The sequence below is a fragment of the Medicago truncatula genome, chromosome 8 (assembly GCF_003473485.1).
Source record: "Medicago truncatula cultivar Jemalong A17 chromosome 8, MtrunA17r5.0-ANR, whole genome shotgun sequence".
NCBI lineage: Eukaryota > Viridiplantae > Streptophyta > Magnoliopsida > Fabales > Fabaceae > Medicago > Medicago truncatula.
In genome coordinates this window covers 48,330,989-48,356,913 of record NC_053049.1, presented here as the reverse complement: position 1 = coordinate 48,356,913, position 25,925 = coordinate 48,330,989, and the positions used below count along the sequence as shown (strand labels likewise).

Genomic DNA, 25,925 nt, shown 5'->3' with positions numbered 1-25,925 from the left:
TTAATTTATCTTTTTTATACAATTAACAAAATCCCCTAAAAAGAATTGACTAAACCGTTCACCTATACATTTCGAAGACTAAAAAAAAATTACGTTGTCACGAGATTTGGTCACAAATATAAATAAAAATAATTTATCTAGCTTAACTCAGTTGGTAGAAATAATGTATAATATATACGAGATTCGGGGTTCAAACATCGGTCTCCACAAAAAAAACATAAAAATATTTTTTTTGGACCAAATTTAAAAATACGGATCATTTAATTATTTAAGAAATACATATTATTTAATTTTGTTTCCTTTTCTACTTCTTTATTTATTTATTTTTATAAGAAATAGTAATGTCTTTTTTTTTTTATCAAAAACAATATTGTCTTTTGATGGTGGCCGGAGTTTGAACCACAAACTTTGCATATATTACCATTGTCCCTAGGGGTGTAAGTGGTTCGGACAAAACCAACGAAACCGAAAGTCCAAACCGAAAAAATATATGATCTTGTTTGGTTCAGTTTAAAACCGATCTGAACCAATCGAAACCAATCTAGTTTGGTTTGGTTCATGATTTTTCATTTCGAGATCCGTGAAACCGATGAACCAATCCGATGATAACCACACTCCTTATTTTACAAATATTATCCTACCTCACACAAACTTATGGTTAGGCCCAAAATTAAACATAAAATACTTTTTTAATCCATTCACTTTCTCTCATCTTCATCCCGTCTCATCAATTATACTCTTTCATTTCTACTAAAAAAGAAACTCAAGCCGTCAACCACACCAAACTCATGTTCATCGCCACCGGTCACCGCTGAGATCGTTCATCTCTTGGTTAGTTTTATCATGTTTATGCCATTGATGAAGTTGTTTTTGAAGAATGATGGATGAATGAATCTTGGATCATGTGTATGAAATATTGAGTAAGGTTAGTTATAAAAAGATGTTTGAAGGCCAAAAGTTGTCATAATATATTCCATTTTAGCCTCTTCAAAAAAAAAAAAAAAAAAGATGTTTGAAAAGTAGAGAACATGAAATACAATTATACAAAGTTCTATGAAATATTTTGTGAGAATATGAATTTTTTTAATAGAATTTTTAAATAAACCGATTAACCGAACCAATCCAACCCGATTAGTTTGGTTCGGTTTCTTTTTTGAAAAACAGTTAAAACCAAACCAATCCAAACCGGTAAAGGTTTCATTGGTTCGAACATTTTTTTGACTGAAAACCAATCCAAACCGAACCGTTACACCCCTAATTGTCCTTACCAACTGAGCTAAGTTCACGAGGACAAAACAATATTGTCTTTATTAATTGAATGAGTTTGTCTAACATATGTAATATTGCACATGTTAAAGCAACTAAAACTAACATCTTTTTATTAAAAACAACAATTATTTATTAAAAATGTATATATTTATATAAAATACATACGTTTCCATACAAACTTACAATTTTAAATGAGAGCTATAAAAAATCCTAATTGAATATCCAATACATAGCTAAATACAAGTACACAAACAAAAGAAAAAAAAGCTAAAAAAAAATTATTCAAATGATCACAATGATTCCAACACAATAAAAGAATCTTAAGTCGCATGAGTTACATAGGTACATGGATTCTCCTGTCCTGACTTCAACGAGTCATGTGTTCAACTGCTGGAGCTGTTGGTGCCATGGCTACTCCCTGATTCCCTTGTGCCACATTTCCATGCCACCCTATAGCCAATTTCAAATCAATTAAACAGATTCAAGTGACCATGGTACAAATTAAAATAATGTGTCTTAAAGCACTATATCCTCATATTTATCTCATCGCTCTCACGATGAAAATTTCAAAGATTAAAGTTGACTAATACAATACTACTATAATTCAAAGTGATTTAATTTCTATGGCCTTAAATAAAATAAAAAATTAAGAGAATCGTTTAAAAGTAAAACACTAGAGAAAAATTGAATTGTCCACCAAAGAATATTGAAGAGCATAATACATACCAAGTTCCATGTCAAATCCACGGTTTTCAAGCTCACGATATTCTTGACACAATGCACATGATTCACAACAGCAATGAACTAAGCAATCACAACAAGGAGTGTCTTTGAGCATGTATTGTTGTCTCATTTTGTTACGGTAGATGCATGAGTATAAACAACCACAACCCGTCACACAACAAATTAATGTATATAGAGCCCCACTTACAGCACAAGCTGCAATATAATTCAAACAATATAATAATTAATACCATGTATAATATCATTATAGTTAGTTCATTATTAATGGACCAATCAATGAATATCTTACAAGTTGATCCCTTGTCAACAATCTCGGCAATTCGTCCAAAGGTGATGCATGGACACCAGTACGTTATGCAACCTAAAAAATTAAATGAAATTTAGTATACATAATTATTAAAATTTAGAAGAGGAATTAATTAATGGATGGTGCTGCAAATTAAGTGGTAATTAGAACATAACATAACATACAAGTTTTGCAGTCGGAGAAGCAGTCAAATAGACCCGTGGACCATTCCTGGTTGGCATTAGGCTGGTGGCCGACATTCACCGGGAAACCGGTGGCTGGTGGCTGGTTGTACGGTTGTTGGAATTTAGAACCTTGAGGATTCATAACTATAATAATACTAATAATAATGGACAGTAAATGTATGTGTATAGCAGGATCAGGAAATTAGGACACAGAATTGGTTAAATATTGAGGGGGCTTTGGAAATATAGATAGATTATAGTGGAGTTTGTGTTATGACTCAACAATTTAGTGTGTGTATATATATAAGCTTAAAATTAGAGGAGGCGTGGAATGAATGAATGGTTCTTCAACTGGACCATGTCAATGTGCCGGATTAATTGATGCATTGTATGTAACTTCTTGGAAACTATAGTATGCTTCATTTTATTAATTGATAAAGAAATATTATACTAATAATTACCCAATTAACAAGGTAGGTTGCTTTGAACTTTCACCGTATATGCATTGAATTTGAATGAATCAGCACAAAAATATAGCATGCGACAGCCCCCTCTCCTTGACTCTATTGTTTCCTTTTAATTGTCTTGTTATCTTTTATTTAAAGTTCTTGTTAACGAGTGTCCCCGGAGCACTATAAGCATGTTAAATTAAGTAATTATTCTTTTAAAATGTCAAAGTTTTCAATTTCCAATGCACTCATTACACAAACGTCCATAAAAATTTACCATTTAAAAGGCAAATGTTAATAGTTACTAGTTTGTTATCTAGTGAAAGAAATGTTGGAGCATAAATATTGTGTTGCATTTGTTTGTGTGGGGAAGGGATGTAAATAATTAATGAACACTCATAATTGAGTTTATTGTTTAGGTTGTAATAATTTGACACGCGTCCATTTAAAGCAACGGTGTCATTCCCTTTTTTTTTAACAATACTTCTGAGTGGAAAAATATAAATTTGGAGTATATCGTAAGATTAATGAATCCATTTAAGGCAATTGAAAGCTATCTCCAAAGGTCCTTTTTGAAATATAAGCATAATGTCACGATGCAATTTGTCCATAGTTTGGAGCTATAAAACTGCAATTTTGATTTTTGAGAGTTTATTGAAGTTAATTTCTTGCAACTATCTTGTTCAAAAAAAAAAAAAAATCTTGCAATTATCTATATATATTTGTAAAGAATTCTTTGATAATGGAATTGAGAGATGTTATCTCCCTCGAATGTAGGTTATTGTTGGACCGAAGTGGATACACAAATCTCTCTGTGTGTACTTTTTACTCTTTTTGTCTTGTTGTTCTTTTGTTTGATTGTCGTTTTACTTTACTTGCTTGTTTGATTAAATCTACATATTTTGTTGTAGCTTGAAACTGGTTGATTGTTGGTTGTTAGATTAGTTCAAATAATCTGTTACAATGATAACTGACTTGGCAGTTACTTAGCAAACTAACAGAATGTAAACTAAGTTAACTTAAAAGTAAGAGACTTTGTCATCATTGTTATAGTCTATTAATTTAACTATGAGAATGTCTTACTTGGAATCTGAAATAAGTCGTCCTATTTTCCTCTCTTGTGGTATTTATTTGAGTATGGATTAGCAAATAGGCCAATAGATAAATAAATAAATAAAGAGAGTTCTAAAATATTATAACAAAATGGGTTTAGACATGATAGCAATGTCTTGAATTATAAGATATTTACCATTGATGTGAGTTTATGATAACATTGATAGTAACACGTTGAATTATAATTTAGAGACTACCTTGTGGCATTGCTCGGCAGTTTTCATTAGATATTAAATTTTTAGAATGGAGTATAACTCATGAATTTAAGATTTAATTATTTAAAGAAATAGAATAAAAAAATGGTGGCAAGTACGAAGAAAGGATGAAAAAGTTTTTTTAGAGGTGACACATAAGTATATTTCTTGTTTAAGAAAAGCTTTTCTAAAAGTGTCGCATCATTATAATGCTAACTCAAAAATAACCCTAGCTAAATATACAATATAGTGTGTGTAGTATAGATCGATCATAGATATATAGATTGGTTTTTTGAATAAATAAAAGTAGATAAAAATAAATATAAGATATATAGATCATTACAATTGATTTTTTTATCCTTTCCGAATTAAAGATTGCTAATGAACGTTTTGGTTTATGAAAACCAAAAAGAAAAAGAATGTTATGGAATTGTTTTATAGACGGATACCTTTTTTATCACTATTTTTTCTTAGGAGTTTTTTTTAAAGGCTTTAACCATTTTTATTAGGAGTTAGTATCAAGTTCGTATAATGGAGGTTATATATAACGCATGAATTTGAAAGATTTAAAATATGAAAGATGACAAATATTTAGGAAAGGGTGAGGAGTTTTTTTTTTTTTTTTTTGAAGGAGGGTGAGGAGGTTTTTTAGAGGTGCCACATAAACCCAATGCAAGTCTAAGGTTAACTCAAGTTTAAACTTCAAAGTAGTATAGAAGATAAATAGATAGATAGATAGAGATAGATAACGATTTTTAATTATTATTATTGAATTGAAAGGCTAAGAATAGTTTTAAAAAGGATGCATTCATTAAAACCTAATATGCAAATGAAAGGTCATGAATAAGAATAAAAAGTGATCTTTACAATTTTCATAACAAAACCGTTAATGAGAAGCTTTCAAAAGTTTTTTAAAATTTGCACCTGTATAAAAATCAAACCATTAGATTGCTTTTGAGCATGAGCTTTAGAAGAAGTTATAAGAATGATTTAACACTAAAACATGTTAAATTATAAAAGGAGTTACAAAAATAGTTGAATGTAGTAGCATTAGGAAGTATAGTAAGTAGATGCACAAAAAAAGGAGTGAGGCGTTTGTGAGATGACACATAAGCAAAATGTAGATTATAATACATGCATGTAGAGATAGAGATAGAGATAAACATCATATATGTAGTGAAAAGAGGAAAGATTTCCTTCATCATGGGAAGACAAAGAATATACATATACAATAACTCTAGTACTAAGGGATAAAAAAATATTAGTACAAATAAACAACCAAATTAAAATTCAGGACAAATGAATACAATAGCATCATGGTGAAAATATATTAGAATAATTGTCAAAATGGATAGAAATAAGTTGAAAATGAATGTGGAGTAAGTGATGGTTATAAAGGGTGAGAGTGAATGTGAAAAATCATGCTCTAAATTTTTCTAATTTGTATGTTATAAATAAAAAAAAATAAAAAAAAACATGGTGCTAAATATTACTAAAACTGTTAAAACAAATTAAAAACCAATACATATGCAGCATGGTGTTTTTATGCGAAATTAAAGTATTCACGTTCTTGATCAACTTATTGGATGAAGGAAGGAACCGGTGCATGATATGCTAATATTGGAATAGGGGAATGGGTTGTACTCTCTGCTCTAACATCTATATATACTCTATTAAAATTGATGCCATATGAAATTCCCATTTTGTCCCTGGAATGGGCATTTAAGTAATTTTCTAATTGGTGGGTTTGGTTTGGTGCCACCTCATCTTTTTTATGCCAAATTTCCCATTTTACCCCTCACCAATTTTTTAAATTATTTTCTAATTTTTAATAACTTTTAACTATTTTTCAATTTTTATGTTTTTAACTATTTTTCAATTTTTTCTCCCAAATTCAGTTGCTTCTACATTGCCGTTGTGGGAGATTAAGGTATCGTTTGACCCGGCTTTTTTCCAAATTCTCTACATTTTTAAGGAGAAGTTAGGTCAAACACAATATCAATTATTTTAATTTCAATATTATTTAATCATCACAACCTCACAGATATATTTATTCACGTTGTCATTTAATGATATCAAATATTTTTATTTCCTTTCTTCAACCTCTTACCTCGCGAATATACACACACATTAATGTTTCGAGTAATATTATATGTCTGTTTGTCTATTTTTTTGTTACGATAATGCATATAATTTTTTTTTGGTGTTGCTTGGTTGGGTGCTACCTCACCGATTTTTTTATTTTTTAGTTTTAACTATTTTCCAATTTTTTCTCCCAAATTCAGTGGCTTCTACATTACCGTTGTGGGAGATTAAGGTATCGCTTGACCCGACTTTTTTCCAACTTCTCTAAATTTTTAAGGAGAAGTTGGGTCAAACACAATATTAATTATTTTAATTTCAATATTGTTTAATCATCACAACCTCACAAATATTTTTATTCACGTTGTCATTTAATGATACCAAATATTTTTATTTCCTTTCTTCAACCTCGCGAATATATACACACACATTAACGTTTAGAGTAATATTTTATGTCCGTCTGTCTGTTTTTTGTTACGCTGATGCATATAATTTTTTTTAGTGTTGTTTGGTTAGGTGCTACCTCACCGATTTTTTTTAACTATTTTTCAATTTTTTTTATTTTTAACTATTTTCCAATTTTTTTCTCCCAAATTCAGTTGTTTCTACACTGCCGTTGTGGGAAATTAAGATACCGTTTGACCCGGTTTTTTTTTCAACTTCCCTATATTTTTAAGGAGAAGTTAGGTCAAATACAATATCAATTAAGTACTTTCTAAAAAATGTACCTTTTTTAATGCATAAAATTGAATGCAATGAACTTTGACCAAAAGTTGTTGAATGCTTCTTCAAAAAACTACTTCTCGACAATTTATTTCACAAGCATCTCTCTTCAATTCACGTTGGGAACCTTTTTTTGTATTTTTTAATATTATACTTCAATATATTTTTTTCTTCCATTTAATTTGAAGCGTTCAATTTAATTTTTTTTAAGGAGGTTCCATTTAATTTTATTACCTTTTTTCCAAAGGAATTTTATTATCTTTTTATCACTTATAATTTCAATATCGTTTAATCATCACAACTTCACAAATATTTTTATTCACGCTGTCATTTAATGATATCAAATATTTGTATTTTCTTTCTTCAACCTCGCAAATATATACGCACATATACATTAGCGTTTAGAGTAATTCTTTATGTGTGTCTGTTTTTTTGTTACGCTAATGTGTATAGTTTTTTTTAGCGTTGCATAATGCGTATGATTATTTTTATAAAATTTAAATTTTAATTAAAAGTAAAATTGTATATGTCTTTTCTTCAAAAAAAGGTATAGATGCCTAAAAAGGTGTATATATATATATATATATATTGCACCTTTATATCGTAACAAACTATGCATATCATTTTCATGTTCAAAAAAATTAAACATATCTGTTTCCATGACACCAACAATGTAAGAAATATAATATCATATAATATAAATTCTTATCTTTTTGAAAGACACAAAAAATATGGTATTCTTATAACGAAATTTGTTATAGAGTATAATTGAAATAGAAAAAATCAAATATTTTGATATTATTTATATTATTATTCCAGACTCCTTAAATTGTTTCTCCTATTCAAATATTTAACAAGTTATTTATATGATGATATTAATTTGTATTCATGTTACACAAAATAAACGTTATTGAGTAAATATCGTATTTGTAAAAAAAATATCTTTTATTTTTTTAACATTTTTAGCCTTCATAAATTATTCTAAACATTTTATTTATTTATTATGTTAATTAATAATAAATTCAAAGTTTTGTCCTCGTGAGTTTAGCTCAGTTGATAGGAACAATGCATAAATACATGCCAAGTCCGGAGTTCGAACCCCAGACACCATATAAAAAATAATAAATTCAAAGTTTGTACAATATTTTGTCAAACAACATTAAACTTAAATAGCTTTAAAACTAACAAAACAAAAAAACCAAATAACTTTAGTTTCTTTCTTAAAGGCCTTTATTTTTACATTGTTTTGAAGTAACTTTTAGACTGTAAAAAACCTTGACCAAACGGTATCTAAGTTCAGTCGGGAACACTGTTTCACTTTCTTCTTCATAAGAGGTCATTTTCTTCGTCCTCGTGAGCTTAGCTTAGTTGGTAGGACAATGCATAAAATATGCAAGGTCCGGAGTTCAAACCCCGGCCACCACAAAAAAAAAAAGGTCATTTTCTATCTTTTTTCATGGTTCTGAGACCATGCATGACTTGAGTTGACTGATTTTTATGGCTTAAGGGCTTCATTTTTCGACACCGTTTTAGTTTTTGCTTCATCATAGATGGTTTTCTTCCTTTTTTCATGATTATGCATTTTAAGGGTTTTTTTTTTTTTCCAATTGTTATTGGATTATGTACCAAAATTTGTTATGTTGCATGGCTGTAGAAAAATCGTCTTTTGTTATGTGGAGTATAGTAGAGGTCATGATGACTGAATTTTAACTGATGGTAAGATTTTGACACAATTGTTATTTTAGCTTCTGGTACAGGAGTTGAAAATAATTGATGCATTTCAATTATTTTAGTTTTTGTGAGTAATCCTAAAGCTGTAACAGTTTTCATATTTTATTTATTCTTTCGTATATCATTGAACCGTGCAAAAAGTTGATTGGTGTAAATTTGTTTTGATCATATCATTGGGGTCCAGAAAGTTGATGATAGAAATTTGTACATTTAAGATCAGGTTAATTTGATGATACAAAAATTGATCACATAGAAATATGTTAGCTTCTTTCGATATCAGAATGAACAAAGGGAATAAAATTAAATGATGTATTATTGTATTTCTATATATGAATTTCAATGTCAAGGGATTGTGACTACATTAAGTATCTCAAAAATGATTTAGACGTTTGGAAAATAGGATTTGGAGTACTGGATTCTTGAATTGTGACTGGTAGTAATGAGAATCAACATATGAAGCTCATTATTTGTGATGCAAAGGTTAGATAAGTTAGTTAAGATTTGTAGTAATTTCTTTTATGATTTATCAATGTTACTTATTAGTATACATTTTGATTTATTTATATTTTTTGGTTTCTTTCTCGGATTTAGGGTGATCGAGTTCATGTAATAACTCGATATAGAGATTTAGAGCATTGGGAATATAGTTGATGTAACATTATGGGTAAAATACTTTGTAGCTTTATCATTTACCATTTATTTACCTTGAATTCTTTGCTTCTATTTTGTAGTCAATGACAACGCAAATAGATGTAACAATTGGTCAGGTTCGAGGCTGCTCATCAACCTACATCATCCGGTTGTTGAAAAGTTTAAGACTTAGTAAGTTTGCATTATGATTTCACAATACTGTGTTAGAGTAACTTATTATTTCACAATCTGATTTGATTGTTTATTGACGATGTTTCTTGAATTGTTGTCGTGAACTTAACACTTCTCAAGCTCAGATAGATTAAAAAGTAAAGTTTAAAAAGTACTTCGTAGAACGATTTTTCCAATCTGTCTCAAGTTAGGCCAATTGATGAATCTATAAACTTAGTCAAGGTCTGTTTTTTTTTTTTTTATGCACAAACATGCTTTGAGTTTTTTTACGCACAAATTAAAAATGCATATTGCACTATTCTTTATTTCATGTGCATAATTTGTGTTAGGATACATACTCCATCACTATTTGGAAAAACAACTAAATTCAATCCTAACCAGTTTGGATGGTATTATGATAGTTGCACCAAATGTTCGAAGACATCAATGTCAAATGGTGTTAGCTATAGATGCACATGGAGAGTGATGCTTAATTTTCATTTGTTTCAAAAATGTTAATTGGTCAACGGGGTACATATAATGCACATGCATGCATTTCTCTAGACTTTATAGGAAGATAATAGAAAGATAAATTAGAAGTCATGGTACATTTTCTTTAGCTTAAAATCAGTTATGTTACCTTCATTTCATAAGTTATATATAACTATATTCGCATACATCTTATCCATGTTAATATGCATTAGATTAATATTACAGTTATTTCCCTGTTTAGCATTTCCCAAACTAGGTGTCAAGAACAATTCTGAAAGGAAAGCGCAAAATAATCACTCTCATTGATGAAAAAACATGGAGAAAGTATAAGTGTCGCCTCTATGCAATTAGAATCCATTGATTATAGGTATTTAATATGCTTCTTTTTTTTTGTTTGCTTGATCACTATAGCCAAATATGATTTCATTTTTGACGATGCCGTTTATTTGTTTATAGTGTTTCTTCAATAATTTTTGTGAATTTTGCGGTTTTCAAACTCAGAGTCATAACTTCAAGCCTGATAAAAAAATTATAGAGAAACTCAATGAAGTCCAATATTTTTTTTGGTCTAAATTGTAACAAAAATAAGTTTAAACAAATTGTTAATTCTTTAATAAATTTATTTCTATACCTTTTACTCTTTTTAATTCTTTTATCAATCATCACAAATATTAATGTGTATTAAAGACTTGATAAAGCTTTCATAAATATTTTGATAAAGATTTATAATGTTTGTGCAATATTCATTAATTTGCTCATTTTTCTTTTAAAATATTTTTTTTATAAAATACGTTATTAAACCCGTGCAACGCACGGGTTTGTAACTAGTTTCATATAAATAATAGCTATATATATATTAGTGTTCACAGTTTGCAAAATATTATTAATAATACTATATTAGGATAATTATTAATAATATGCTATGGTAAATGAACATGTATAACATGTATGTATAGCTTGACCGCAAGCAAAACCTCAAAGATTTAATTGAATTTTATTCTATAGCTCCTTCTTTTATAAACATGTCATCCATCTAGCTGCTCAAAAATTTCCACTACAACTATTAATAATATTGATTATTATAAAACAAACTTCAAAAAATGAAATTATTGTTAAATAAATTATATAAATACTAAAAATTGGCTAGAAGAACGGGGAATAAGAGCACATCAATTGTGAAAAGAGAAAACATAGTAGATGGAGGAAGTTACTTTCATAATTCATTGGAAAATCACTTGTTGAAAACTTGATAGTCACGATGTTTTGAGTTTACAGAGACTTAAGATAAAATGAAGCTTAACTTATTCGATGATCACCACCCATTTAGATAAAATGGCGAAGCTTACTGGAGTCCATCAGACAAAGATAAATTTAAGGATAAAAAAAGTGTTATAGGAAGAAGAAGAAGAAGAAGAAGAAGAAAAGATAAAGGAAACATAGCCTATAATTTAGTTTTTAAGTTGAGAACGTTAAAAAGAAATAAATAGGTATTAGGTAGATCAACAGATGCATAATAATAATAAATTAAGAATTATAAGAATGAATATAGGTAAATATTTAGTAATAAATAGATGGAAAATAGGGAAAAAGAAAAGAGAGAGACAGATGGGCGAATGCTTAGAAAATTAGTTAGAGAGAGGGGCATTGGTGAGGTGGCATGTAAGTAAAGTACGTAGTATAGAATACATGTATATAGAGATAGAGATAGAGATAGAGATAGAGATTATCAAATGAGTTAAATAATAAAGATTACACAACATTAATTCTTATTTATGTTACCAGACTAGAAATAGTGGGAATTTGGCTGCAAAACGAAGATTAATTATGAAAACACAATTGCATGAATTATGGATCTTCACTCACTTCAACGGCTCATGCCATGTTCAACTGTTGGAGCTGTTGTTGTAGTTGTAGCCATTGCTATTCCTCTGGTACGTTGCTCAACATTTCCATGCCACCCTATATATCCATGAATATAAGAATCTTTTTAAGAAAATATTAATAAAAACTAATTAATGGTTCATATATATATATATATACATACCAATGACCATGTTAAATCCACGGTTCTCAAGTTCACGATATTCTTGACACAAGGCGCAGGCCTCACAGCAGCAATGAATCAAGCAATCTGTGCAATCATTTCCCTTCAAACCGTATTGTTGTCTCATCTTTGACCGGTAGAAGCAAGAATACAAACAACCACATCCAATCACACAGCAAATCAATGTATACAGAGCCCCACTAGCACCACATGCTGCAAAGTAGTATTATATATGTTTTAATTAAATTTGGTAGTAACATGCTGTGCAATCCTATAATTTCGTGCTAAAATGAATGGGTGTCTTACAAGTGGATCCCTTGTCAATGATTTCTGCAACTTGGCCAAAAGTGATACATGGACAACATAACGTTATGCAACCTGAAACAAATTAGATATGCAAAGTCAAAGTCAATATATATAGCTATATAGCTAGCTATAGTTGAGTAAAGTAAAGGATGGGGGACTTACTTTTTCCAGGGTCAGAGCAACAATCACAAAGACCAGTGGACCATTCAACTAGAGGTTTAGGAGGAGGAGGAGGAGGCGCGTAATCCGTTGAGGCACCGGAGTACCCCGATGTAGCGCTGTTGTAGCTAACCGGAAAACCTGTGGCAGCTCCTTGTGGTTGATTGTATGCTGGCTTTCCTTCCTCTGGTTGATACATTTTTTAAACTAACGAAGCTAAAATGAGTTAAAGCAAATTGTATGGATTAAGAGTGTTGATATATTGTGAAGATATGAATGAATGGATTGGCCTCACATGTGGAACATTGTGAGTGTTGAATAGTTCAATGATGATATTAAATGTACAAGTCAATAATTGGCGGCTTGTATAAGCGCGTATGATCTGCTTATGCAACTTGTTCGTTACTTCCGTTCCACTAATATTATTAAAGAAAACTAAAATGTTTCTTTCAATAATTACATTGGATCACATGATGCCACTATAAATTTTTTTTAAAATAATAAAAAATCTTATGATAGCATTGAAATATCTTTTATTTCACTGAAGAGACTGTTATCACATGCTCTATACAGAACTTTTTTCAGTATATGCTGCTGTATTGACAAGGATAGTTGTATTGAGAACAATAATAGAATTACCGAAACTAATTAAAGGGTTTGTCCTGTTCGGTTGACTTGACTTGGTAGTTGGCAAAAACAAACACGTAATTTCCCCCTTAAAATAAGTCTATTGTAGACAAAAAATATTAATTTTCAAAGGAACTTAGTTTTGAAATTAAATATAATACGGCATGTCAACAAGTCTCTGCCCCCGATATATAAGATGTAAGTTAGCAACTATTAACATCCACTTTTATCATTTAAAATATTGTTTTCTTAAAAGTTTATATCACCTTGTACTAAAAATATATGTAATTACAGTAGCTTGTATTTACAATAATTCCTTATGTTTTGAATAAATTGCTAATTTTCACTTGTGACTTTTTAATTCAAAATTGAATAAAAAAAATGTTAATTGAAAACATAATTGAATCAAAAAAGATGTTAGTTAATTAACAATTATAAACTGCAGTTTTTGTTTTGGACATTAACTATAAACAATTTTTTTTGTCACTAGTTAATGTTCCGGATGTTTGTTTATGCTTGCAATTGTTGCAAATGTCTACCGAAATAATAAAATGGGTAACCGGAAGTAATCGAAGTCACATAAATTCTGTCAACTAAGTTAAGCTCACAAGGATATAAAACAGATTAATTAGCATAACCCTTTATTTATCATCATGTTTTTCAAAGTCAAAACATACAACTTTTACATACAGCTATCATGACTGGTGAAACCAACCGCTTGTTTGTATGGACGTCCACTTGTAATTTTTTATCTGTTTTGTTGCTTTGTTGCTGCTTTGTTTTGATTAGCCTCTTGTTGTTGTAAATACTCTTCTGTAGTCTCCCTTTTGCACACCTTGTGCGGGGTAAGCTAATACCATTTTTGTTTGTTCCAAAAAAAATGTTTTTCAATTTATAAAAACATTACCCTTTTCAATTTATAACATTACCCTCCAAAATAAAATATGTATTCGAAATCATCTCAAATTCAAGGCGCGTGGGCGACTAGTTATGAGCATGTGATTAGGAAGCCGACAGTCATATGAAAACACCAATTAGTAATGTCAAAGGTGAAACAAGTGTAATCTGTTACACTTTTTAATAAAATAAAATAAAATCGGTGAAGAACATTTAAACAAGATAAATATGATGAGGGTGTTGCACAAATTTTCACTTTTAATTATAGAGGGTCACATTTTTGCAGAAAGGAAATTATATCTAGCATGAAAAACATACACAGCTGATTTTCAGAATTTTCATGATATATACATGAATTTAACTTTTTCATCACACAAGTGCTCAACCCCAGAGAGAGAGAGAGAGAGAGAGAGAGAGACCAAAAGGAAAGAAGCATCAACCAAAATTGTCATCACATTATAATTACATTACAAACAAATGGAGGGGTGGGGGTGGGTGTGGGTGTCATTGCCATCATCAAGCGCAGAATCAAACCATCTTTCAACTAGTAATCAGTTGAAACTTGTGGTAAAATCAAACATCTGCATCGGCTTGTTGTTGCATCATCATTTTTCAGAAACCTAATTGACGCGAGCACCCAAGCTGTCCAGAATGAACTCTGGCATAAAACAATGAACACACTACAAGGATAATATTTCGGACACTCGGTCATGTGCATCGGGAGGAATCTCCCTCCCAGGGACCAGAACATTCAAAAGGTTGGCGTACCTGTCGAACCATAATGTCAATATCATTCCATAATAGGGTATTAACAACTAAAATTTGGGTATTAACTCACTCTGCAGCAGTAAACAAGTGTACATGTTCTGTGATGAAGGCAAGCAAGGCCTGTGACAAGACATAGAAATACCAAGAGAAGCATAAGATAACTTTAGAAAAATTACATTAAACACAGAGCTGTTAGGTTAGTAGACTTACCTCAAATGGCATGTTTAAGAGTTCAAAGTAGGTGCGTACTCGGTCCAATCTTTGTTGCACTACTTCGCTGTTTATGGATGGGATGGCAGCCAATGCCTGTAACACATTAAGAATCTTAAATTTCGTCAAGAACTTTTCTATCTCCACTTTATTCCTAATCTCTCTGAATAAACAGTCAAATAGTAACACTGTAAATAAAAATATATATGCAACAGGCAGAAGTCCACACACACAGTGGCTGTATCTAGTTAGATAAGCTTTTTAATGAAATTAAGAAAAGCAGATACTAAAGATGCAATACAACCATGCACATATGGTAAAAATGTAAAATTATTTGTCATGACTATTTCAATCTTTACCACTGTTGGTTAGATCTAATGGTAAAAATTAAACCCTCTTAGGTTGTGTTTGGGGTTCGGAGGGAAAGGGAGCGAAAGGGAGAACGGTAAGGAACTCTAATCAATGTGCTTAAGTAAGAGACCACCAAAATTGGCTAATATGCCCAAACCCAAAACATTAGGGTTTCAAGTACATGAATCTCCACACTTGTATTATATCGCTCCCTAACATGCGGTCAAAAACAACCATCGGCTCTGGTACAATTTGTTAGAAATGACGCAAAATAGAGATAAGATCAAGAAGAAAGGACACATTTGGGAAAAGAACATTCACGAGAAAAAATCATGAGCAAAGGACGTCAAAATGAGCAACTACTACAAACATCTTAGATGTTAAACCTTGGTATATACTCCCTCCAGTCTCAAATGTAAGAAGAAGAAAAAGAAAAAAAACACATGGTCTCAAACATAAGCAAAAGTTTACTATAATTATTATATTTAATGCCACTATTCCAAATTTACCCTTAAATTAAATTTAATGTAACTATTCATATTCCAACAGTTTCAACACTTTCCAAAGCACTTTCAAGGGTAAAATTGGAAAGGGCTTGCTTCTTGATGATTTAAATGCACTTAGAAAATTTTCTTAAAGGGTGTGCTTTTTTGGTTTTTTGCTTAGATATGAGACCGGAGGAAGTATATGTTTTAGAGCACATGTAAAACCCTAACTCAAAAGTCCTAAAACGTAAAAGGCTCATACATCACTTTAGAACACGTTTTGAACTTGAGTGTATGCATGCTTAATAACGAGCACTCTTCGAGCGCTGGCAGAAAAATAGCCCTCGCACTTGATACATCTCCTACGTGCACACACAATATTAGTTACCTGTTCCAACGCAATCGAGTTTCGACATATTTGCTGAACACCAAAAAGATTAATAGACTTCATATCCGCCAAAGCCTGCAAGTAAAAGCGCCCCCTCTCGTTAGCAGTGAAGAAACGGAAAATACCTTTTCAAACATAAATATTAAAAGTATTTATGTCAAAACAAAACTGTAAAGAAGTGTATACATTCACACCTTAATAGATGCATTTGCTGCAACCCCACAAATTCCACCAAATATGTAATTCCGCTTTGCATTTGAAATAAAAGGAGCCATTTCCTCATCTCTTCGGGTTATCTAGACATTTCATTAAAATAGTAAACATAACTAGTTTAACTTACACAGGCATAACATACATCTTTGAGTCACTAACAGGAAGATCAAACATTTTTTAAATTCATCATTTTAGCTATTGACTGTTTACTTTCACTATTGGGGTTTATATTAAGTTAGTAACATTCCATTGTTTTATTTTATCAATCAGAATACTTTGCCTGGTAGGTTTATTAAGCCGCCATTGCAACAAATTTAGTTTGATTTTGACTTTTAATTATAGTAGTATTTAAGTTATTCCCACAGTTCCCTAGTGAAGGAATATACCTTCTGGCTAGAATTTATGCTCTCAAGGTTTATTTCGTATGGTCTTGATCTTTTTGGTTTAGTATTAGAAGTCTATAAAGCTTTCTTCAATAATAGTGATTACGTTTATAAATTCATTCAGCAAGAATACAATATTTCTTTATCACATGTACGATCAAACACCAAGTATGATTTCTTGGCTAATTTTATCTCTGTAATCCGAGTTTTTAAGGGAGCATTCATATTAATAGCATAATCAAAATCTTGTCATACACATTAAAAAAGAAATGATGGGAACTGTGTTAGTGTGCATAAACTCTATATAAGCTATTCTTGGGAGGCTACGAACATAAGCTGAAAATAGATTATTAGCATATCATAAGCTCTTCTAAACACATACACAAATGTTTGACATACACAAATGTTTGTCATATGATAAGTTCAAATAAGATCTTACAAATTCCCCCTAAATAGTAATGCCTTTTAATGATAACTTGGCCAGACCACAATCTAATTCCAAAAATAGATTTTGATATCACATCAATATATTAGGAAGCTATTTCAACAATCCCACTGATCTAATTCTCTTAGGGTGTGTTTGCGAGTTGGATTTTGTAGGGGAAGGCTTCGGAGGGCTAAGTTTATATTCTAATATATATTTGATATTTAAAAAAAAAAAAATTGAAAGAACATGAGACACGAGCATATTATATGTGATAGAATAGAGTATTAGTCATAATTAGTTATAATTATTTTCCTGTAATTATGTTGTATCATAATTAGATAGTTGACCTACACATGTAAAGGCAAGCAATTCCATTATCTTACAATATGATGTTGTTCTTTTAGTATTTTTTTAACTCTCAAATATATATCAAAATATACACTTGGCCCTATAAAGTCCTCTCCTCCAAAAACTAACTCGCAAACATACGCATCCAAATAGATTTAGCTTGTTCTTGATCGGAAAGTAGTATAATCTTTGGTTACCAACCAATTCAAGGATTGAAGAGGGTCTCAATAGATATTGATGTGAGTGCAAGTGCATACACTTAGCTTGTAAGGTGAGGACTTCCCATCATGTATGCACTACTTAGGCCATATTTGTAGCCAATGTGTGACTCTCAACACTTCGCTTCATGCTCATGACTGGACATCTAAATTGGGACTTGTGTGGATGGAATAACATAGATGTCAACACCCCCTCTCCACACACATCTAAAACTAGACATCTAAGCATGGACAAACACGAACATAATAAAAGAGAACTTGGCCCAATAACAGCTTGAACCAAGCTCTAATACCATCTAATGTAACTCAATCTCACAATATCAGTTTCAAAGGTGAGGACTATCTAGTGTCTAGTCTTATATGCACTACTTAGGCCACATCTTTAGTTGATGTGGGGCAATCAACCATAATTTGAAAATTTAATAGAATTCATAAATCTACATAACTTTATTTAAACAATGTTGGAAAATCTAACTTAATTGCGGCCATCCCTGTGGTCTATTATTGGGTCAGTTCGTCTATCTTCATTGCAGCAGAACAACATCTTTGGTGTGTTGAGTTGAGGGGGTGGTTCTAGTCCCACATCACCTAGTGATATGATATTGTAAAGATAATAAGACTAGGGCAATCTTCACCTTGCCAATCAGTTTTGTGAGGTTTAATTAGGTCCAAAACCTAATATGGTGTCAAAGTCTGTCCTAGGTCCATTGTTGGGCTTCTTACATCATCCACCCCCAGCCCAATTGATGGTGTGAAGGAGAGGTCCAACGGGTATTGATGTCAGTGCATGGACATAAAACCAAATTCTAAGGTGAGGACTGCCCCAAGTCGTGCATGCACTACTTCGGCCATATCTTTGGTTGAAGCGATACTCTCGAGACACGACATTTAAAGTGGAACTTATATTGGTAGAATAACAAAGACTTCCCCCCACCCCCCCACACACTACTAAGAATCGTTTGAAGACAACATACAAAGGTAGATAAAAAAGACACCTGTGCAGTGAGAGAGATGATGAAGTCGTCTGGTTCTTCAGCATCTTGGTCATCCAAGTATTCTGTATTTGTCATTTCCTGTTCAAATGCTCAGATAAGTTTGGCGACAATCAAATTTTCAAACTCTTAAACCAGAGAAAAGCAACATCACATTTGGCAAACCTGCATATGAAATATTGTCTCCAATTGCATTTCTATACGTAAAACCTTAAGGCAGTCAATTGCCAATTTTCTATAATCTCGAGCAAATGATGCTAGGCTCCTTGTAGGTTCACTGTCCGAATGACTATGATGCTTTCCTCCAATATGATTTGTTGCTCTTTGAGTAGTCTGTCCAAGCCTGCCAATTTCACAAAAAAATTTAATGCTTGGAATTCTTTCATTATAAAATAAACACTGTAAAGCTCACCAACATCGTTGGGATATCAGTACCAATAATGTTAGAATATATGAAAACATTATTAATAAATCTTCAGAGTAATTTAGGGTAGGCTTAAATGTGTAATTGGTCCCTGCACTTTCGCAAGATTTTGGTATTGGTCCCTGCACTTTTTTTTGTTTGGCTTTAGTCCTTACACTTTGTAAAAATATTGCATTTAGTCCCTGCCGTTATTCAACTGTTAAAAAAAAAGGAAGGATGGGTAACAGAGTGACACGCGGCATACAATTATTGGGTCATGTGGTGTTTTCCAGAATTCATTAAATTAAATAAACAGACGTTTTTATTTGTTTTGATATAATTTTATTAATTAAGAAATTACCACCCAACTTCTTCTCCTTCATTACGTGAAAATAAAATAAAACCAGTAGCACTAACTTCATCTCCTTAATCATGTTTTGCTTCATCACCACCCAAACCATCTTATTCATCTCTTTACAAATTCAACAACCAAAAACACAAACAACAATGATAAGAAAATAAACCCAGAAATTCAACAACAATCAACATTCAAAATCCTTCAACAAACCAGTAGCACTAAACAACAACAAAACCTAAAATTTTCATAAGGTCTGGAAATCACAAAAGGGATTCGAAAAGTCAGAAATAATAAAAAGAAAAAGCTAAGCAAAATCAAATAACAGATTTGGATTTGGGGAATAAAGGAATTTGAATGAAAATTTCAAAGACCTATATTCTTGTATCATTAATTTTGTGTTATGCCTAAGGAGGGAGTGGGTGATGGAGGTGTGAGTGAACTTGCTGTGGAAGAAGAAGGTGAGTGGATAGTGGAATGGAAGAAGAAGGAGCGCTGGAGAAATTTTTTTCCAGAAATTAATTAATAATTGTTTTTGAAGAAAATTAATCAATTAATATTATTATATTAATTTATAGCATTTCTAATTTTATAATTAAAAATACAAAAAATAGGTAACCATTTAATAATTCTGCAAACACTTTTACAATGCCACGTGGCCCAATAATTACATGCCATGTGGCACTCAGTTATCTTTCTTCTTTTTTTTAACAGTTGACTAACGGCAGGGACTAAATGCAATTTTTTTATAAAGTGTAAGGACTAAAATCAAACCAAAAAAAGTGCAGGGACCAATACCAAAATCTTGTAAAAGTGCAGGGACCGAATACACATTTAAGCCTTTAGGGTAACTTAGATCATCTATTAGGGATGGTTTCAATATTTTACATATCAAAGTTTGTTTCCATTTTAATTAGAATTGTAATAGGCCCATCGTGAAGGTGTATAAAAGGAGAGGGAAGAAAGGAAAGGGAGAAGGAAGAAAAGAAAGTAACGAGCCTCAAGAGCAAGGCCTGTGAGTGTATGAAAGGATAAGGAACCAAGTAGGTTCAGAAGGGAAGGAAAGAGAAATAAGGACGGAAGAAATAACAGAAAGGACAGCTTGCCGCAAAGGATTGGAGGAGGGAGATGTGATAATCATGGAGGGGGGGGGGGGGGGTATTTAGAAGAGGGGTAACAGGACTAGGGAAGGCGTTAGACATGTGAAATGGGAATTATGGGGTGCAGGAAATAGGAGCTGGTCCTAACTCAGTAAGGAGTATTATGTTTTGTTCCTTTCAAATATACTACCATCGCAGATTGTAAGGAGCTTGGCTCCAACTATTGTTCTAGTTCATTTAATAGTTTCCTTCATCTTCACATAGTAACAGATGACACTTCCTCTGATTTAACTCGACTTACACTATTAATACCAATTCTAGTCCATCTCTCTGTTGATTGATGCTATGATTTTTGTGATATCATCCAACATATCACCCACATACACATCAACATAATTTTATTGACCATTGTTTTCCTGTACTATACCTAAAAGACTAACCTTCAGTAAAAACTTTCAGATACCTTTGATGATTTTATGAAATACAATTTTCTCATTTATAGGTATCTGATACACAAGCTTTAGTCGAAGGTATTAGAACTGAAAATATGTTTATTATATCATATTATGTGGTGAGAGTGTACATTTATATAGGTAAGAGTCTCCTAGTTAACCCCTAATTAATAAGGAAGATTAATCAATACAATCAATACAATGGCCAGTGGAGTTGAAACTAAATAGTCAGAACTTTTCAATATCTCCACTAAGTACTTGATTAATTATTCTAACAGTCCCCCTTCAAACGAAGGGTGTCACAAACCCTCAGTTTGTCTCTAAGATAAAGGAATCTGGCAGTGGACAGAGGCTTAGTTAAGACATCTGCCCACTGGTCTTGAGCAGGCACATGCGAGACATTCAGTTCCTTCCTTATAACCTTTTCTCTCACAAAGAAAATATCCAATTCCATGTGCTTGGTTCTTGAGTGCAGGACTGGGTTGTGAGCAAGAGAAACTGCACTGAGATTATCACAATAGACATGAGGAATTTTACTCTTAATTTGCAATTCATTGAGAAGAGATTGGATCCAAATAATCTCAGCCGAAGCTTGTGCAAGGCTTCTATATTCAGCCTCTGCACTAGATCTAGCTACAAGGGTCTGTTTCCTTGCCCACCAGGAAACTAGATTGGGGCCCAGAAATATGCAGGCTCCTGATGTGCTTCTTCTGTCATCAGGATCTGAAGCCCAGTCAGCATCACAAAATCCGGTGATTGCAATAGGTTCAGTAGAGCTGGCAGGTGTAAGCATTAACCCATGGTGTAAAGTACCCTGCAGATATCTAAGTATCCTCTTGACTGCCTTCCAGTGATCTTCAAGGGGATTTGATAAAAACTGGCAAACTTTGTTCACAGAGTAGGATATTTCAGGTCTTGTTATGGTTGCATATTGCAATGCACCAACAATTGACCTGAAAAATGTAGGATCTGAGACTGTACTTGAACCAAATTTAGACAATTTTGTACTAGACGCCATTGGTGAAGGCATGCTATTAGCATTAATCATGTTAGCTTTCTGAAGAAGGTCCTTGATATATTTGGTTTGAGAAAGAAGTAAAGAGCCAGATGGTGAGTGATGCACCTCTATGCCGAGAAAATAATCTAGTATACCCAAATCTTTAAGGGAGAACTCAGAATTGAGCTGATGAACTAGATTCTGAATAGCCAGTTTTGAGTTTCCAGTGATGATAATATCATCAACATAAACCAATATAAAAATGCAGTAAGCTTGAGTGTGCAAAGTAAACAAAGAAGGATCACATCTGCTTGACTTGAACCCAAAGCTAAGTAAAGATGATTTCAATCTCTCAAACCATGCTCTGGGAGCCTGTTTTAACCCATAGAGAGCCTTGTGTAGTTTGCATACAAGGTTCTTGTCAGAAGATTCAAAGCCAGGAGGCTGCACCATGTAGACTTCCTCAGTTAGCACTCCATTTAGGAATGCATTGTTCACATCCAACTGCTGAAGAGTCCAGTTATAAGTAACTGCAAGTGTCAGAACTGTCCTCACTGTAACAGGTTTGACTACAGGGGAAAAAGTCTCATTGTAGTCAAAACCTGCTTGTTGATGAAAACCCTTAGCCACTAAACGTGCCTTGTACTTGTTTACAGTGCCATCTGGATTTTCTTTTACCCTAAATACCCATTTACATCCAATGGCCAGTCTGTTTGCAGGAAGAGATACTAGAGACCATGTCTGATTATGAAGTAAAGCATTATATTCTTCTTGCATTGCTAAATGCCACTTAGGATCCTGAAGAGCAGTTTTGTAAGTAGTGGGCTCAACATGAGTCAAAAGGAGTGTAGGATTAATTCTGGGCTGCACAATTCCATGTTTACCTCTGGTTCTCATTGTGTGAGAGTTTTGAGGATGAATTCTGTGAGGAACAGGAGGAGGAGACTCAGAATTAGTGGACTGAGAGCTAGTAACACTAGCAGATGACTCAGGTGAGGAATTTTGAGATGCAGAGGGAGATAGAATGGTGATGGGTGTGGGATTTAGGACCACATTATTTCTGTGTGAGGACTCGGAGTGATGAGAACTAATAGATGGAGTCTGAGGGGTGTTTGATATGGGAGTAGTAGGAACAGACTCGGAATGAGAAGTTTGGGGAGTAGGTGAGTTAACAATGTGAGGACCAGACTCAGAATGAGAATTTTGGGGAGTATGTGAGTTTACAGTAAAGGTTGTTGAGACAGGAGTGGGAAGAAAAGTGGATAAAGTGGGACCATCTGGTAAAACAGAACACACTTTCTGAGATGGAAACAAGTCAAGATAAGGAAATTTTACCTCATTAAACACAACATCTTTGGATATAAAAATTCTACCTGAAGCATCTAAACATTTATATCCTTTGTGACTGTTGGAATATCCCAAGAAAACACACTCCTTTGAATGAAAATCAAACTTATGAGTTATAGGGTCTCAAAAAGGGAAAACATGCACAACCAAAGCTTTTAAGGAATTTATAGTCTGGAAATTGAAGGTGAAGTAAGAAAAAGGGTGATTTATTTGCTAAAACTGGTGTAGGTAACCTGTTGATAAGGTAAGTTGCAGTTAAAAAGGCATGGTCCCAAAACTTTAATGGCATTTGTGCATGAGATAAAAGAGTGAGACCAGTTTCAACAATATGTCTATGTTTCCTTTCAACTGAGCCATTTTGATGGTGAGTGTGTGGACAAGTGAATCTGTGAGTGATGCCAAGGCTATTGAGATATTTTGTGAAAGGTAAAAACTCACCACCTCCATCAGTTTGGACAGAAGTAATTTTGTGATTTAACTGCAATTCAATCATGGTTTTAAAATTCTGAAATGTAGAAAGTGTGTGAGATTTGAGTTTCAGAGGATATATCCATGTGTATCTAGAATAAGCATCCACACAAGTAAGAAAATAGGTATATCCACAAGAGGATTCAACTGGTGCAGGTCCCCAAAGATCACAGAAAATTAATTCAAGAGGTTTAGTATATGTCATTTGAGATGCAAAAGATGGCAGTCTATGAACCTTACCATGACAACAAGCAGTACAGAAATCTGACAAGCTTTTATTTGGTAATTTTATATTACAAAGTTTGATAATACTTTGGAGCACCTCATGATGAGGATGTCCAAGTCTGCTATGCCAGATACCATACATGGAAGGAAAAGACTGAGTAGAACTAGATGTTGAACTACTAGGTAAATGTTCAACATTATTGCATTGAAAATTATTGAAATTGAAACCAGTTGAGGGACCTAAATGAAAAGAGGCAGAATTATCAGTTTGTGCTGGAACTTTATTGCAAACAGTGTTGACACTAGAATTTTGAGAGATAGGAGCAGTGGTCTTGAATGATTTGGTGTGCTCAAATTGATAGAGACCATCATGTCCTAGAATACCTCTTAAAAGCACCTTAGAAGAATCCTGAGATTTGACAAAACAATGATTAGGATGAAACTCAAAGTAAACATTGTTATCTTTAGCAAATTGACTCACACTAACAAGATTTTTGGTTATAGAGGGAACAAGAAGGAGATTATTTAGTTTTAGAGTAGTTTGAGGATGTAAAGGAGAAGTAAATTGTAAGGAACCAACAGAGGTAATAGCCAAACCTTGTCCATTTCCAATATGGACCTGATCAGAACCTGAAAGAGACGTGGAATCCATGAGGTTGGATGCATCAGGGGTGACATGATGAGTAGCACCTGAGTCAGGGTACCAGGCATTGTTGAATGAATTGTATGGATCTGAGCCAGTTAAGAAGGCCTGGGGAGCTTGACCTCTCTGATTCGCAGCCTGTGTGGGAGGCCTAAGAAACTGTCCAGAATGTTGAGGACGTGACATGTTCTGCATCCATACATTTGGAGGTGCACCATAGCCTCCTGGTGAGCCATAGGGACTGTAGTAATCATTTTGTGGGGCAAAGAAACGGTAGTGACAATAGCTTGCATCATGACCAGTTTTTGAACATATTTGGCATTGAACATTGGATCTTCCACCAAAACGGCCACCACGTCCTCTGAATCTACCACCAAAACGGCCACCACGTCCTCTGAACTGGCCATTTCTTCCTCCAAAATTAGGGTTAGAGTTAGGAAACTGATTGTTTCCGGTGCCATCAGTATAATTGTGGTTTTGAGAATTAGGACCATGAGATTGGGATTCTGAATTTGCAGTTTCAGTGAGATTAACTGAAACAGGTTCACTGATAGCAGCTTTCTTGAACTTCTCCTTTCTAGATTCTTGTGTGAGAAGCTGAGATTCAAGTTCATCTAAAGAAACAACCTCAGATTTTGCATTCACACTAGCAACAATAGGGTCAAACTCTTCAGGAAGTGCTTCAAGAACAACTTCAATTAGGTCCCTGTGAGAGACTGGATCTCCAATTGAAGCAAGAGATTCTGAAATTGCGCGAATTCGAGCAATGAATTCAGCGACAGTGCGTGAACCTTTCGTAATGGATCTAAGTTCAGATCGAAGTTGACGCGAACGCGTCTTCATCTGCGTGAAGCAGTAACTATGGATCTCATCCCAAACCTGCCATGAGTGGCGAAGGAGAACGAATCGCGAAAGTAGCGAAGGCGAAATCGTTGAAAGAATCCAGGTGCAGAGCAATGAATCTTGTTCTTCCCATTCAGTGTAAGCAGGATTCTCCGTTCCAGCTTCGCGCGCTGCATCTGTGAGAAAAACCGGTGGAATATCAGGTGA

At 33.0% G+C, this 25,925-nt stretch overlaps 3 protein-coding genes across 3 annotated transcripts in view; all 3 read right to left on the bottom strand.

Annotated features, from left to right (window-relative positions):
- Nucleotides 1–1,452: 1,452 nt before the first annotated feature.
- On the bottom strand, nucleotides 1,453–2,762 carry LOC11413694 (protein PLANT CADMIUM RESISTANCE 2). Its single transcript, XM_003630863.4, has 4 exons — nucleotides 2,485–2,762; nucleotides 2,303–2,374; nucleotides 1,996–2,208; nucleotides 1,453–1,719 (listed from the first exon to the last, which is right to left on the bottom strand). Exons 1-4 carry the CDS (start codon nucleotides 2,624–2,626, stop codon nucleotides 1,637–1,639), a joined length of 510 nt encoding a protein of 169 aa, XP_003630911.1. The 5' UTR covers nucleotides 2,627–2,762; the 3' UTR covers nucleotides 1,453–1,636.
- An 8,967-nt stretch (nucleotides 2,763–11,729) lies between these two features.
- Nucleotides 11,730–12,808, bottom strand: LOC11407582 (protein PLANT CADMIUM RESISTANCE 2). Its single transcript, XM_003630861.4, has 4 exons — nucleotides 12,582–12,808; nucleotides 12,420–12,491; nucleotides 12,114–12,326; nucleotides 11,730–12,028 (listed from the first exon to the last, which is right to left on the bottom strand). Exons 1-4 carry the CDS (start codon nucleotides 12,775–12,777, stop codon nucleotides 11,934–11,936), a joined length of 576 nt encoding a protein of 191 aa, XP_003630909.1. The 5' UTR covers nucleotides 12,778–12,808; the 3' UTR covers nucleotides 11,730–11,933.
- Nucleotides 12,809–14,342: 1,534 nt separating this feature from the next.
- The window catches only part of LOC25502279 (exocyst complex component SEC8), a 35,514-nt gene continuing 23,931 nt past the window's right edge, over nucleotides 14,343–25,925 (bottom strand). The window contains exons 21-27 of the mRNA XM_013591903.3: nucleotides 19,051–19,228; nucleotides 18,889–18,966; nucleotides 16,499–16,600; nucleotides 16,305–16,379; nucleotides 15,081–15,176; nucleotides 14,941–14,990; nucleotides 14,343–14,870 (exon numbers count right to left, since the gene is read on the bottom strand). Coding sequence (XP_013447357.1) covers nucleotides 14,783–14,870; nucleotides 14,941–14,990; nucleotides 15,081–15,176; nucleotides 16,305–16,379; nucleotides 16,499–16,600; nucleotides 18,889–18,966; nucleotides 19,051–19,228 — 667 coding nt within the window. The 3' untranslated portion in view covers nucleotides 14,343–14,782. The remainder of the gene's footprint in view (nucleotides 14,871–14,940; nucleotides 14,991–15,080; nucleotides 15,177–16,304; nucleotides 16,380–16,498; nucleotides 16,601–18,888; nucleotides 18,967–19,050; nucleotides 19,229–25,925) is intronic.